The 15,938-nt window shown below is 43.2% G+C and overlaps 1 protein-coding gene across 4 annotated transcripts in view; it reads left to right on the top strand.

The window, feature by feature from the left end:
• The window catches only part of MICALCL (MICAL C-terminal like), an 84,290-nt gene extending 69,242 nt beyond the window's left edge, over positions 1-15,048 (top strand). For 3 of the 4 annotated variants that reach the window (XM_032240783.1, XM_032240785.1, XM_032240786.1), the window contains 3 exons: positions 2,919-3,021; positions 7,808-7,881; positions 11,302-15,048. In XM_032240783.1, the coding sequence (XP_032096674.1) occupies positions 2,919-3,021; positions 7,808-7,881; positions 11,302-11,486 (362 nt within the window). In that variant the 3' untranslated portion in view covers positions 11,487-15,048. The remainder of the gene's footprint in view (positions 1-2,918; positions 3,022-7,807; positions 7,882-11,301) is intronic. The other variant, XM_032240787.1, reaches the window with a different exon arrangement.
• Positions 15,049-15,938: the final 890 nt, after the last annotated feature.

Consider the following 15,938-nt stretch of genomic DNA (forward strand, 5'->3'; position numbering starts at 1 on the left):
TATTTCCCCCCCTCCTCCTTCTCTCAATTTAGTCCTTCATACAGGATACTTCACACATCGTTCTTGTACTCCACCTCCTTTGATGTCCCTTTGTATTCTACAGCATGAAGTGCAAATGCCTCAGCAGTACTCTCTCTGATGAGACCATCATAAAATGCCAGGCCTCCTTGCTCACCCCTCCGTGCCCCTCAGCCCTTCCCAATCTCTGTCTCCACCATCTTCTTTCCCATTCCCTCGTCTTTCCTCAAGTTATTCCCTCTTCTTGAAAAATGCCCTCTTCCACCCTCATTATTTCATCTCAAAAGTGTCATCTGTTCTTCCACCCTAGTCCCTCAGGAAGCTCAGCCTCACACCCTGATCAGGAAAATCCTCCCTCCCCTGTGTGCTCAGAGTGCTTTTTGTTGCTTTATTGTGATTATTTTCTAATATTCTATTTTATTCTAGCTCTTTGAGTCCCTCTGATGCAAAGAGTATCTAATAAGATTCTTTTTGGTAGGCACAATGCCTTACTATCTGCAAATTTCTCATGCAATGTAACGTTACATATCACTATATCTCCAGTACCTAAGGCAATACCAACACATAGGAGATGTCTGATAGATAGGCATTATTAAGTGAATGGATAAAACAGAAGTCAAGCTCTGCATTCTAGCACCAGTTTGCCATAAACTAAATAATTTGGGATGTTGCATACACAGTCCACCCTTCTGCATCTGCAAATTGAAAATATTTAGAGAAAAATTTAAATAATACAATAAAAAATAACACAAATGGAAAAACCAATACAGTATACTAAATATTCAGTAGTATAAATAATCTAGAGATAATATAAAGTTTCCTAGAGGATGTGTATAGGTTATATGCAAATACAGTCACCCCTCAGCATCTGTCGGGAACTGGTTCCAGAACTCCTGTGCAGGTACCAAAATGTATGGATGAACAAGACCCTGATATGAAATGACATACTAGGCTGGGCATGGCAGCTCACACCTGTAATCCCAGCACTTTGGGAGGCCAACGTGGGCAGATCACCTGAGGCCAGCCTGGCTAACATGAGGAAACCCCGTCTCTACTAAAAATACAAAACTTAGCTGGGCATGGTGGTGCATGCCTGTAGTCCCAGCTACTCAGGAGGCTGAGGCAGGAGAATCACTGGAACCCGGGAGGTGGAAGTTGCAGTGAGCCACGATTGTCCACTGTACTCCAGACTGGGTAACAAAGCAAGCCCCTCTCTCAAAAAAAAAAAAAAAAATGCATAGTATTTGTATATATTTGTATATAACCTATGCACCTCTTCCCATATTTTAAAATCATCTCTGGATTACTCAACACCAAACGCAGTTCCTACAAATCACTTCATTTGAATAGATTCAACACAGTACTTGAAGTGCAGCAAATTTAAGTTTTGTTTTTTGGAACTTTGTGAAATATTTTTTTCTGAATATTTTTGATCCACAGCTGGTTGAATCCACCGATGAGGAACCCACAGATTTGAAGAGCTGAACATACTATGTCATTATATGTAAGGGACTTGAGCACCGTGGATTTTGGTATCCAAGAGGGGGTCCTAGAACTAGTCCTTCATAAATACTGAGAGATGACTATAAATCTTTCTGGGCTCCAATTTCCTTATCAATAAAAGGGTGATCCAGGAGACAGGGAGAAAAGGGAACTAATTTCTATGGATTTCTTGCTATGTGCAAGGCAATGAACTAGGTATGTTATTTACCTTAAAAGACTACTTTAGCAGGAGGGAGGGAGAAATACACATAGCAGTGAAGATCGTGGGTTTATGATCAGACTCAGTTAAGTTCAGGCTCTAGCTTTGCTGCTTACTGTGAACTTGGGCAAGTTTAATCTTTTAAACCTCTATTTATTCAGCTACCAAGTGGTGATGATAAGTATATCTACAAGTGAGTAGGTAATAAGAATTAAATTAGATGCTACATATAAGGTACATAGCCCATCAACTGGCATATCATCACTACAAAATAAACAGCAGCTCATTTTTATTATATTGCCTGTGCATCTTATTATTTCAATTTAACCAATGAGGAAACAGAGGCTCCAAGAAGTTAAACAACTTGCACAAGGTCACACAAATCTTCTGTCTGCCTTGTTTTCCCCTCTGCGTATGGGACCCTCCAGTATAAATCCTTCTAGGATGGCCATGAGCTTTGCCATACAGCTTGTGTTCTTCTTTCAGGGCGAAATATTAGAAAGTCACCTTTTAATGTTTTAGTACCTAAATATTTAGTATCTAACGTTAAATATCTAAGAAGCCACACCAGTTTTCTCATGATTCTTCTTCTGTTTAATAAAGGTCATAATCTAAGAAATAAGAATATATGGATATAACTTTACCCCCATGAGACACAAGGTTAATAACTTTATTTTATTAGTTGACTTTTCTTTGTTCAAAAAAATCAAAATGCCAGTCAGCACTCCTCTATGACCAAATGTGGTATGAGCTTCCCTGCTCTGTGGAGGGAGCCACACGCCACCTGGGCACTCAGTAGCCATTTGATCTGGGGAAGAAAAAGAAGGAAATGATGGCCAGCAGCTAGGGTTATCCTTGGTGAAGGATGTAATGCATACACATATATAAGTTTTACAAAGAGTATACGAGTAGGCAGGGAGAGGGTCGTTTGTAGTGGGATGTTGTCATGGTTATGTGACCATTGGAACTGGAGTAGTCATGCCCTAAGTGTCCGAGAAGACCCCCGACACACATATCCAGAGCATGCACAGGTGGGTTTTATTTGTCATGTCCATAACTTAGAGGCATCTACAGGGTGTGGGGGGTGCTGCCTGCAGAGCTCTTCTCACTACAAACATAACCTGCTAAAGTGGCTCAAAGCAGTTTGATCATGGGGAGAGAAACACCCATCTAACCTATTTGCTGTTGATTTCTTAAGCAGATTCAGGCACACAGGATGAAGCACAGCTTTTGCAGGAATGGTTTAAGCTGGTTCTGGAGAAGAATAAATTAATGCGATATGAGTCGGAGCTCCTAATCATGTAAGTAAGGCAACACAGATACCGGTGAGTCCTAAAAGCAAATGGGGAAAGGAGGGTGGCTTACCCTCCAAGGCCGAAGTCTCGGGACTTTTTCTCCTTGTGCATACAGAGTAGTGATTGAGGCAAATTGATATGTTATGTCTTGCATATCATGCTGGCATTAGTGCAAAGCATCTTTAGCTGTCTGTTCTCTCTGCGGAGTCCCATGGCTAAACTACATTTCGGGTAATGGGTCTGGAGCTGAAGGTCATTTGGATAAGGCAGTTTGAATCCATCCCTGTTCCCTGAGCCCGTCTTAAAGGAGGGATCACACACTGCAACAGGAAGGCTGTGTCTGGCTTCTGAGTATGAATCTTGGGAAGGACTCAGTGACATATGCCTGACCACTTCTGTGGCTTTAAGAGAATGAATGACTGAGATCCATCTGGCTGTCCTCTCTGAATGAGCAGTTGCAGCCTGGTTGGGAGATCAAAAAGTGGAGATAGATCTCACCACACTCTGAAAAAGGTGAAGGTCACTATGCCTGTCATCATTCTAGAGGGAAAAGGTAACAGTATAAATTTAAGTGCCACAAGTCATGCTGGGTGCTTCCATTTATGCTGTCTCATTTCATTTTTGCCCCAATCCCAGGAGGTAATTTTAAGGGCTTTTGAAGGGGTATAATAAATATTACCACTCTTCCTTCCTGGGTTCTGAGCCAGGTGAGAAAGAAGACAACCAAGTCAATAGATGGAACATCAAAATGTTATCTTTATTACCAATAATGGCTTCTATAATGGCTGGTACATGGCTTACTATGACAGCCCAGATGTGCTGGCTAGTTGTATTAATTTCCTAGGCTGCAATAACAAATTATCACAGACTGGATGCCTTACAACAGAAATTTATTCTCTCACTGTCTGGAAGCCAGAAGTTCAAAATCAAGGTGTTGGGAGAGCCGTTCTTGACCTTGCCACTTTTCCTGGCTCCGAGCTTTCCTGAGTTGGTGGCAGCATCACTCCAGTGTCTGCGTCTGCCTTCACACAGCCTTCTCTGGGTGTCTGTGTCGTCTCCTCTTTCGCTCTTATAAAGACACTTGAGTCATTGGGATTAGGATCCACTGAGATAATCCAGAATGTTTTCATCTCAAGGTCCTTAACTTAATTGCATCTGCAAAGACCTTTTACAAATAAGGTCACATTCAGTTTCCATGGGTTAGGATATAGACATATCTTTTAGGGGATCACCATTCAACCCACTACACTAATCAACTCCAGAAGTAGACATATACCTATCTAATTACAAAAGATAGTGGACTTACCTGCTCCTTAGGGGCAAGGCTGTTATCCTAGACTAGTGGGGTTCAGCCAGGGGCAGTAACCACAGAAGATATTTGGCAATCGCTGAAGGCATTTTTGTGGTCACATCTGGGTGCGGGGTTGCTACTGATATCCAGTGAGTAGAGGCCAAGGATGCTACTAAACATTCTACAAAGTCCAGAACAGTCCTTTCCTACCACCAAAAAAGAATTATTTGGCCTAAAATGTCAAAAGTGTCAAGGTTGAAAAACCTTGCCCTAGAACTATGGCAAGGCTTATTGAGAATACGTGTTTGCTGAAGACTGGCTGAGCCTGGGAGAGAAAGAGAGGAATGAGTTGGGCTCACATAGTCTATTTTTCCCAAGTTTACCTCCCCTGGGGTGAGAGTGAGGATGGGTAGGGTTGGGAAAGGCAGACGAGAGTTACATTCATTGAGTTCCGTTGACATGGAAGGTAATGCCAGGAATGGGGAAGAAGGGGGGTCATCTCTAGTGGTGATTTGTTTTATTACAACTTTTTGTTTGTTTATTTGTTTGAGACAGAGTCTTGCTCTGTTGCCCTGGCTGGAGTGCAGTGGCATGATCTTGGCTTACTGCAGCCTCCGCCTCCTAGATTTAAGTGATTCTCCTGCCTCAGCCTCCCAAGTAGCTGGGGCTACAGGTGCATAACACACCCAGCTAATTATTGTATTTTTAGTAGAGACAGGGTTTTACCATATTGACCAGGATGGTCTTGAACTCCTGACCTCAGGTGATCCGCCCACCTCGGCCTACCAAAGTACTGGGATTACAGACATGAGTCACCCTGCCCAGCCTTATTACAACTTTTTAAGTTGATGCATATATTGAGACTCAGGGAAACTAAGTAATTTGTCCACTCTACCTGACTACAAAGCCCTTTTTATATAGCTACAGTGTCTGCATTGAGGCCAGGTGTGAATGATAAATTATAAAAATGTAAAAATTATTTAAAAATTGTCAAGAAATTTATCAAGCACATCCCATGCATCAGGAACTCTGCTGGGTTCTGTGGAAATAAAGGTGAATAAGGTCTTAGACTCCATCTTCTAGAGGCTTGTTGTTTTGAGGGAGGCAGATGTGCACATGCATAGCACAATAGTAATAAGAAAACCCAGAAGAGCTCCATGGTAATAGAAAGGTCTGCCTGAGAGTCAGGGAGGCACAGCTGCCGCTTGCATCCCATAACTGCAGCTTCCCTAGTCAACGCACTGTTGGAAGGACTTTCCTCTCAAAGGAGAGTGAATCGGAAAACTTGGGCATGTGAACTGGACAAAGGCCTGTAGGAGCTCTGCTAAAGGATGGGTTTTAGTTTGGAGAAAGCCCTGAATGAGCATGGAGAAATATCTTATTGGTGTGTTGAATCAAGGCCTTTGGGAACCAGATGTCAAGACACTTGGAATAACAAGAGGTCTACTGGGGGAAATGTCTGTGAAGGGAGAGGGAGCAGTAGGAAGTGAGAAGTCTCCAGACTCCACTGCAGTTCTGATGCCTGTAAAAGGAGCATAGGGAGGAAGAAGAATTGGGCGGGAGGAGCCCCAGATTCAGCATAGCTCTGAGAAAGTCTTGGCCAATCAATGGGAACATCAGTGCAAAGACCAAGCATCCAGGAGCTCCATGCAGGGCAGGAATGGGCAACTGCAGCACCTCTGTGCCCAGTCTGCATGACATGGAAGTGGATTTTGCAGCAGCTGCAGTAAGCTCACTATGCTTCTCCCAGAAAGTTCTCTTAAAGGAAGATCTGACCAAACCATCTCCATTGGCTACCACAGTGGGCCACAAGAAGTTTAGGGTTGATAACAAGAGGCAGGGACCTTGGCCCCTGTAGTAGCAGAAGTAGTAAAAATAACACCAGTAACAGGGTATAACAAAGTGACCCCAGCACTCATAGGGGCGATGCATGATACACATGCAGATGACAGGTGGAGGCTGGAAGAGGATGCCCCACCAGGTCAAACCCAGGGACCTAGTCTGAGCCCTCACCCTCCTCAAGTCTCTGCTGCAGTGAACACCCTTGATCTTTCTCTTTTCTCTCAAAACATCGCTTGCTTGTCTCTGTGATGGCGCATTTTCTGTTTTGTCCTTCCAAACTTTGGATGGCTTCTTCCTGGTCTACCTTTTTGTTTGGCTTCTAAGTGTAGGTATTTTCAGGCTTCTGTTTTCAAACTCTTTCTTTCTCTATAGTCTTCCTTTTAGGGATCACACAACTTCAGCTCTCACCTCTGACCACTGCCACACCTGTGTGTGGTTCTCATTTCTCCTGAGAACTTCAGAGTGGCATTTTGGGCTCGCCTGTGGGAAGCTCACACACCCGCCTCCCCCAGCATGGAAGACTGAAGCTCCATCTGACCTTCACTGAGGACTCACTAGTTTCTTGACTTTGCTGCTCCTCTCAGTGGAAATGCTGAGTCCCCAGCACTCAAGCTTGACTACCCTAAAGCCTCACTGACTCTTTCCACCTTTCCTACAGCCAGCTGGAGAGTTGCCTGAGTTTTAAGCCCCCACCCACACAAAAATGTCTCACTTTTGTTTCCTCCATTTTGTTTTCTCATTTACCACAGAGACTTGAGAGTCATTGGAGATAATGCTCTAAGTCAGGTTACTCCTAAAAGAGACAAAAGTATTTGATTGTCATTGCTTCTCCCAGGGCTTATGCTAGTCATTTCTTCACTATTCTCCTCACCCCCCACCCCATCCCTAAAGGATGGTCTGGCTGGCCTTCCAAAGCTACTGAGAGCACATTGCAGCCTTCAGCCGCTGCCCCCTGGTCTCTTCAGTTCAGTGCATCTCAGCAATCTTTTCAGGCACCTTCAGAGATCCCAGCAGCAGCAGAACATTCAGTTTAAAGACAGGCTAAGGCCAGGCATGGTGTCATGCCTGTAATTCCAGCACTTTGGGAGGCCAAGGAGGGTGGATCACCTGAGGTCAGGAGAACAGCCTGGCCAATATGGTGAAACCCTGTCTCTACTAAAAACACAAAAATTAGCTGGGCATGTGGCAGGCATCTGTATTCCCAGCTACTCAGAAGGCTGAGGCAGGAGGATCGCTGGAACAAAGGAGGCGGAGGTTGCAGAGAGCCAAGACTGTGCCATTGCACTCTAGCCTGGGCAACAAGAGTGAAACTCTATCTCAAAAAAAAAAAAAAAAAAAAAAAAAAAAAAAAACAACTCGCTGGGCAGGGTGGTGCACGCCTGTAATCCCAGCTACCCAGGAGGCTGAAGCAGGAGAATCACTTGAACCGTGGAGGCAAAAGTTGCAGTGAGCTGAGATGGCACCACTGCACTCCAGCCTGGACAACAGAATAAGACTTGGCCTCAAAAATAATAATAATTATAATAAAAAACAAAGATAGGCTAAGACTCCAATTTTAATAAAGAAAAAAGAAAGCTATAGCTACTCTCAATGGGCTTGTTCAGCAATGTTTCCTCACAAATCTCTAGTAATAAAGTCAGAACATTTTCTCATACCCAGGGCCCAGGAACTAGAATTAGAAGACCATCAAAGCAGACTGGAGCAGAAACTGAGAGAGAAAATGCTCAAGGAGGGTGAGTATGCTGATGTCCTGGGCCCTTGTTTGGAACACTTTCCCCCAGAAAGGTTCTTGAGCAGAGCGTGCTGCAAATCCCAGAGCGGGGCGCTCTTCCTGCCAGCCAGCGAGTCAGAGGAAGGTCAAAAGCCAGCCTGCCTTCTGCCCCCACCAGCACCACAAGCCCCGTTTAGCCTCCTTCACTTGGGCTGTGATGACAGTGTTTTCCCCATCCCATGTGGCAGTAGGAACACAGTCCTATGTTCACTTATTCATTCACGGATCCACCCATTCATTTAACACACATTTACTGGGAACTATGGGCCTGGATGGGGTAAAGAGCAACCCCTGCCCTGTAGGACTTTGTGGTCCCACTGGGAAGACTAACACCCCCAGACCAGTAATGCTAGTTCAGTGAGATGAAGGCCACAACAGAAGGGCTTCGGGATCACAGGGAAAGGTGGGCCCAGTGCTGCCAGACACTAGAGCTGGTAGAGGAAACATTCTCTCCCAGCGTTAGGCAGGGCCAGGGCATCACACATGAGAAAACGATTCCCACAGGAAGGAGGGAGGGTGGAGATATATGGCTGTTACTGCTGTATGCATTTATTAGTTCCCGCCAGAGGCATATTCACTCTGTTTTGTGCCCAAGTGTTTGTGGCGCCAGATCCATGCATGACCTTCCTATATTCAGTCCTAGATCTAAAAGAACAACTTAAAGAAGGTCTATACCTCATGGAACTAACACTGCACCTACCTTATGAGGTTGTCCAGTATAGAGCAAGTACTTAGCAAATATTAGGCATCATTATCACTTATTTTTATTTAGGTGTTTTTGCACTCAGTTTACAAATTAGAAAACTGAGTCTCAGAGAACTTAAATAACGTGCACAAGGTAAATGGTAGTGCTAAGATTTAGGAATAGATCACAGATCAGGGTCTCCTGTCCTTTCCCATATGGCATTGATTTGCAGACCATTTCTTTATAGCAACAGAATTCTAACAAAATCCTTACGCAGCAGCCCTGTGCAGACTAAAGTGGTATAAATCATCTTTCATATGTCAGAAGGAGCTCCGATGGGTCCATCCGCAACAAGCCTAAACAGAGAGAGGATTTTTTTTTCTGTGCTGTTTATTAACTGAGCAGTAATCCTGGAATATATCTAATTTAATAAACCTAGGGTCTAACTAATATCAGATTTATATATCTGAAGAGTTTAATTTGTTCTGTTTAAGGATAGTAAATAAATACCACCAAAGACTTGATTCTTTTTAAAAACATTTTTACTAAGGAGTAAAGGTCATACGTTTTGCTCACTCCTCTCAGATGTATCCAAAAAATGTAGTTTCTTTCTTCTGTCTGTACCGGAGCTCATCTTCTGCATATGCTTCCTCCCACTAATTAGCAAGGAAAAAAATAGGAACTCTTTATCCCTCTATGGGTAAACTTAATCTGATGCAATAACTTAAACAGTCCTTGTAGGAGATGCTCAGTCTCTTTGGGATGAAAATGTGCAGTCTTGAAGATGCCACCCCTCCTTTCTGCATCTCTCCCTAGGGTGACTGGCAGGTAATGGGAAGAGGCAGGTCTGTATAACCTTGTAGCATTAGGAATCCGTGTGGCCGGCTCTGCTCATTGAGTCCCCACACAGCATCCACCATCATTGGGCTGCAACTCTCTCTGCTGGCATCCACAGCTGAGGTGTGTGCTGGTGTCATCTGTAGTCTGGCCACGCTCTCGGCATGCCTGGGAGCCTGCGGGCATTCCTGGCTCACCCAGCCTCACCTCAGCACATCCTCCATTCAGTGCCGCCAGACAGTGTCTCCTGTGGGGTCACTTTGCTCCATAGGGGAGCCCTGTGGCAGGTCCACCAGCCAGCTGTCTTTGGCAACAGTGGGGCAAGTGGACGCTTCTAGGCTCCACCCATGCCACATACAGCACACCGAGATCTGGGGGGCCACACTCAGACCCTTCTTCTCTGCCCAATCATGAAGTACTGTCTTATGTTTATACATAAGGATGTCCTTTAGGCTGGCTTCTTTCCAGAATTCTGAACAAGGGCAGGGCAAGAGTCCTTTGCCCATCCACCTCCCTCCCCCATCCACCTCCCTCCTCCACTGTTCCCATCAAATGAGATATGACATTTCCTGCCCCCTTTGGGGCTTCCAAGGCCCAGACGGAGAGATCGAACGTGCCTCTGCCCCTCCTGTCTCTCCCTTCTCTGCTTAAATCTTGAGGTACAAGGGGTAGTGCTTCTTTGTCTCCCTTTCATCAGATCTACCTGCTTCCTGGCCCAGACCTCAGAGCTAAGCCTGACAAGGGACAGTGGCACCCTCTGTACTCTGGGATGGAGCTTCCCACCCAGTCCTCCATGTGTTAGACAGAGAGGCTCTAGGAATTTAGAAAGGTCTCTCCCAAGGCAATCATCTGCTTGACAAGACTTAAATCTGGCTTCAAATTCCTATTTTCTGTGTCCAAAGCTCATTACTACTTGTTTCCTATTCTCCTTTTATCTTCTAACAATCCTCTCTCCCCCAGGCAACTGAATGCCTCAGGCCAATTATCAAGGTCAGGTACTAGCGAAGACAAAGGGAAAAGCAGAGTCAGTGTGGAAACACCTTCCTGTCTGTAGCCTCACTTTGCTTCCCTGTGGTCCCTACACAAAAGGCTACAGTTTGTCATTAACTACAGGTAAAAAGAGATTCTGGCGGGGAACAGTGGCTCATAACTATAATTCTAGCACTTTGGGAAACTGAGGTGGGCAGATCATGAGATCAGGGGTTCGAGACCAGCCTGGCCAACATGATGAAACCTCATCTCTACTAAAAATACAAAAAAATTAGTCAGGCTTGGTGGCAGGCACCTATAATCGTAGCTACTCGGGAGGCTAAGGCAGGAGAATCACTTGAATCCAGGAGGCGGAGGTTTCAGTGAGCCAAGGCCATGCCACTGCACTACAGCCAGGGCAACAGAGCGAGACTCTGTCTCAGAAAAATAAAAAAGATTCTGGTCATTGAAACAGTAGCCCCTGGTGCAGATAGATGGTTTATTAGAAACTTCTCACAGATTTCTTTGCTGTCGCTCAGACATGTTTATGGAAACCACCTTTTTGTTGTTTTGATGGTTTCTCTTCTGGGTAGAGAGAAGGTTGGGGGACCTGATAGGGCTTGGCTGGTATTAAGTTCTTTTTCTTACAAAGGGATTTTCACTGTCGCTTTGTACATATCTTCAAGATGAAAACTGAGTGAACTAGTTCACTGCACCCACTTTTCTTCTCTCTGGCTTTAAAGGCGGTTCCTTGGTGTTAAATTCATTTCCTTGTTTTCTCCATTAAAATTAAAAGGCAGAACAAGTCCACAACAATCGAGAATGTCCATGCCAAGAACTCTCCTGGGGCCCAATCTTCTCTGAGCCCAGTGTTTTTCTTTTTTTCTTTAGAGAGCCAGAAAGATGAGAAGGATCTAAATGAAGAGCAAGAAATATTCACCGAGCTGATGCAAGTGATTACGCAAAGGGACAAACTTGTCAATTCCTTAGAGGAACAACGTGTCAGAGAAAAAGCAGAGGACCAGCACTTTGAAAGCTTCATATTCTCCAGCCGCTGTCAGCTGAGCAGGACTTGAGGAGGCTCATGATCCCTCTCCCTGGCTGCAAGCTGGGACAGATCAGGCCAAGTGCACCGCATACCCTCACGGGTCCTTCTGCAGGATTAATCATCGCTGGAACTTAAGTTACACCTTAGTGCATTTGTTAAAATTAAAATTCTCTTGCACGCACAGCACCTTCCCATGGTCCTTCCAGATTATAATGAAGAGAACCCAAAGACTCTTTGGAAATTGGCAGTCAGCTTCAGCCAGGCTCTCAGACTGGAGGTGTTGTTGGCAAATGACCAGCATTGTTTTCCCTAGAAAGTGACACAAAGACTTGACTTTCCTGTTGCTTTTATCATTTTTCTTCCCAATTCATTGAGTTACATACTTTAAGATTTTTGAGAAGCTGCCTTTCCACTAATATATCCATATTTGCCTTTTTTATATGGATGACCGGTTTCCAAATGTCAGAAAGAAGCAGCCACAGTTTAAAGATTAGGTTAATATTTAAATTGTGTTTCCAGAGAAAGAGGAGAAACCTTGAGATTACTGATTACATAAAACAAATAACTCATATAGCAGGTGTTAATTCAATCCAGGGTGAATTTAATTTACCAGGTGCATTTGTAAGCCTTAATATAATATACATAAGCAATGAGAGCTTAATGGAACATTTGAGCCTTTATTTTAAGAGGAAAGGAAATAAAACTTTAACTTTATGCCAGTGGGATTGTTAGTGTTCACCAAACACTGCTGGCTTAGAAAACCTTTTTGTCCCCATGCTACAGTTTTTATGCCCCCCTGGAAAATAATAAAAAGCGTTTTCAGAAAAGGAATAATTTTAAAGTACTTTAAAATAAGTGTTGATGATGGCAAAAAAAAAAAAAAGGGAACTTATTTTATTTGTTGATAAAATATTCGTGAGGTTGGTGCTGCTACTGAAACTGAACATGCTAGGGTACAAGAGAAGGAACACTTCTTGCTGGTGGTCTTCTTAGACTCGGAGAGGGAAGTATCTCTCCCTCTCCCCAGGAACTCTACAGAGCAAGGACAAAATCACTTCTGACTTAGAGGGAGAGCTGAATGCAGTGACCCTATTTACCACATCCCAAACTGGGTCATGGATTTTTTTAATGACATTTCAGTTTGAAAAGAAAACTGGAAGATGGAGTTTCTGTCCTGAGTTGTTAGAATTCCTGGAGCATTTTGATGGTTCCCATGGGGGCCAAAGAAGAGAAGATTTAATATGGTGATGTGTTGTCATAAAACATTTGATTGTTTTTGCTGACTGGGATTCTTTGAAGATTTAGTCTGTTATTGATAAGAGAAACACTAAAGAACTCTTGGTTGTATATTTGGCTGCTCTCATTTCGGCAAGTGTTTCAATGTTTCATTAGACAAAAGGTGCTCTACAACAGTTGGCTCTGACTGGAGACCAAATTTCTCTCAAGTTGATCCGTGAACTGCTTCTGTCGGAGATGCTCTCTGCGCACACCAATCTGGCCAGCAGACAAGTAGATGTATAACTGGATTTCCTGAGTCAGCCAACGCTTTGGGCTATATTTAAGCACAATCTTTCTATGCTATACCAAGCTCCAAAGGTTGTAGTTCTTTTTTCTTTTCCTTCCTTCCTTCCTTTTTTTTTTTTTTTTTAAAATAAGAATCAGTTCTTCCAGTGCCTTAATTCTATTATTAGGCAATATGAGGAGGCATCTACCTTCCTACCCACCTATGAAAACAGTACCATTTCTGGATATCTATTTTTATTTATTTGTATATTGGTGAGAATTGATAATATGATTTCCTCATAATTCAGGTTTTCAGGTGTTATAATTTGGAAAAGACCTATCAGGCATTTAGAGGTAAGATTATGGATGCACAGGAATATCAACTCATTAGAAGAAAAAGATTTATAACTTCAGTTTTCATTCTAGAATATGCAGTAATATTCAGGCCCCAGTCTTTTCTGTCCATTGCATAAAAGTACATCCTTTGATGCTTGCATACATTTAATAGATCATGCTCAAGTGTGTCATGTTTGAGTTGTTATTGTGCAAAAGAATTAATGGCCACTTATTTTAATTTCCTTTATTTCCATCCCTAAGAATGAGTCTACCAAGAGGGCTGAGAGAGAAGGTGGTTCTTGGCCTCTAGTATTCTGTTAATAGATGAGAGAAGCAATTTGTTCACTTTATTTCACAGACTGTGCTCTGTGGTTTACGGCTCAGTTTTATCTGGCCAACTTAAAACATAAACCTCATCCTTAACAGTTTTCTACATACACTGGCTTTCTGTTTTTTCTGTTTTACTAGTACATAAAACCATTTCAGCATATCCAGTGGAAACAAATATTGTTTCTGTTGAACTATCTGAAATGATTCCATTCCTTATTTACAAGAGTGTTCTAAGACTCTCAAAATGTAAAATATTGTACATTTTGAAGAGTTTCTTTGTATACAATATGAGTAGGATTATGATGAACGCAGAGTCTGCACTGCCCCATAAAAGGGCACTAGTGAATGTGATCAAGGCCCAATTATTTAGGACTTTGAATGGGACAGAAGGCCTAGCCTCAGGTCATCTTTCACAGTCAGTCTCGTACACTTCTAAGTTAAATCAAAGTGTTTATGATAGTTGTAAGGTCAGAATTTTACCTAAGTTGGGCCAAAAGGACAGTTCTTAAGCTTGCTGTCCCAAACCATTTATGTGTCTATTTATTTAACATCCTCTGAATGCCCATGGGGTTCTGTGGCCCTGTACCAGATGCTAAGATACAGAAAGAATATTACTCCTTAATTAATAAAGTCTTGATCTTTGTATTTATTTGGAGGTGGACTCCAAATAAATAGAAAGATCAAGAAATAAGTACCATCCCCAAATACAAAGATGAAAGCTATTTTTATTATAAGCATCACCTATTCTGCTCATGCTTATCTCAAGCATAAAGGCATATTCCCCATGATCACAGTGCTTCTTTGGCAATAAAAATAAGTTTGTGTTTTTGAAACTGTGAAAAATAATATCAGGTTGTACTGTTTCATTTAAACCTAGACTTTGGCAGTGTTAGGCTGCTTGGACTCAATCAATGCCAAGATGCAGCATGTTAATTGCAGCTGAGAAAGGAAGTGGCAGGTGTTTCCAACCCTGATGAGCTGCAATGAAATTGATGTTTTCTGCATTCTGGAGGCAAATGACAATTCAGCAGTGTCTCTCTTCCCAGGAAGCAGATTTACAGGCTTTTCCTTCCAAACTGAAAATGGCAGCATGCCCCACCCAGGTGGTTGATCAGAGAACTACCTCAGCAGGGCAGAGGTGGCAGGGGGCAGCTGGGGCTGCCACATGAACAGAGAGCAGCAGTCATTGGATGTGGTGAGCTCAAATGTGGGAGTTTATTGTAATAAGAAAGTTCACATACAGGGGAAAGTGTACGATTTCATCTGTTTATCTTCTAACCTCACTGCTGAGTAGCTTGTAAAAGATTAATTTGCTCCAACAATTGGAAACTATTCATGTGGATGGAAATGTGTTATTTGTGCACTGCTATAGATACTGAAATGAACCAAAAATAAATGGTTTTGTGTCCCAGGAATCAAAACATTTTCATGTGGGCTTGGTCTGGCACCTCTGAGGGCAGCATCCATTTCATTTCTTTATTCTCGGTGAAAGAGCCTGGGCAGAGCTTTGATTTTCTGTGAGAGTCTGTGAATTAACCCGGGAGGTTTTATTACCACAAGGCACCTGGAAGGACTTACCTGAGTAGCAAATTGGATTTGAATGGGAGGATGAGTGAAGAAGGCTCACCTCAGGTGTATTCTTCAACAAAGAAAGCTATTTTCAGGGCTGGGAAAGGGGAGGGATGAGGCTTATGGTAGCCCCGGCCTCCACCTTTCTCTCACCTTCTTACCTGGTTTTGTATTGAATTCACTCAACAGGAACGTTTCCTTCTGCACAGAACTAACCTCTTCCTTCAAGTTACACCCTTTCAGTTTGTTCGTTTTACCTCTTTTCTTAACCCCAGCACATGCATATTCTTAAACTGTGAGTGCAGGATACACCAGAACTGCCACATCACATTAATCAACCCGTCAGTCCCAAGAGCTCTCATCATTACACACAAAGGTGCCCCCTTTGTTTGAAAGCTTTTGTCTGCGGATCAAATATTTGAAATGATTTTTCCATTGAGCATCAACAACAAATATACATAACTTCAGAGGAGAGCTCCTGTTTTACCAGCACTAATGTGTGGAACAAAGAGCTCCAAGCAACAGCCACTTCTGATGGCGCTTTGCAGGTTTTCCTTGGGCACATGCTGGGGCTCAGCTCACCTTCTCAGGCTTACAGAGCTGCAGACTCTTCAGCCATTGCTGCAACTCACCATCTCTGAGCCTTCAGGGCACGCTTGGTAATTTCATACTCACTCCCTCTGCCAGTTCACTTAGAAATAAATGAAAGCAAAACCAAACATCACAGCACCCTTCCCCTAGT

Source organism: Sapajus apella, unplaced genomic scaffold (genome assembly GCF_009761245.1).
Source record: "Sapajus apella isolate SASKATOON/1434 unplaced genomic scaffold, GSC_monkey_1.0 scaffold47, whole genome shotgun sequence".
Taxonomy (NCBI): domain Eukaryota; kingdom Metazoa; phylum Chordata; class Mammalia; order Primates; family Cebidae; genus Sapajus; species Sapajus apella.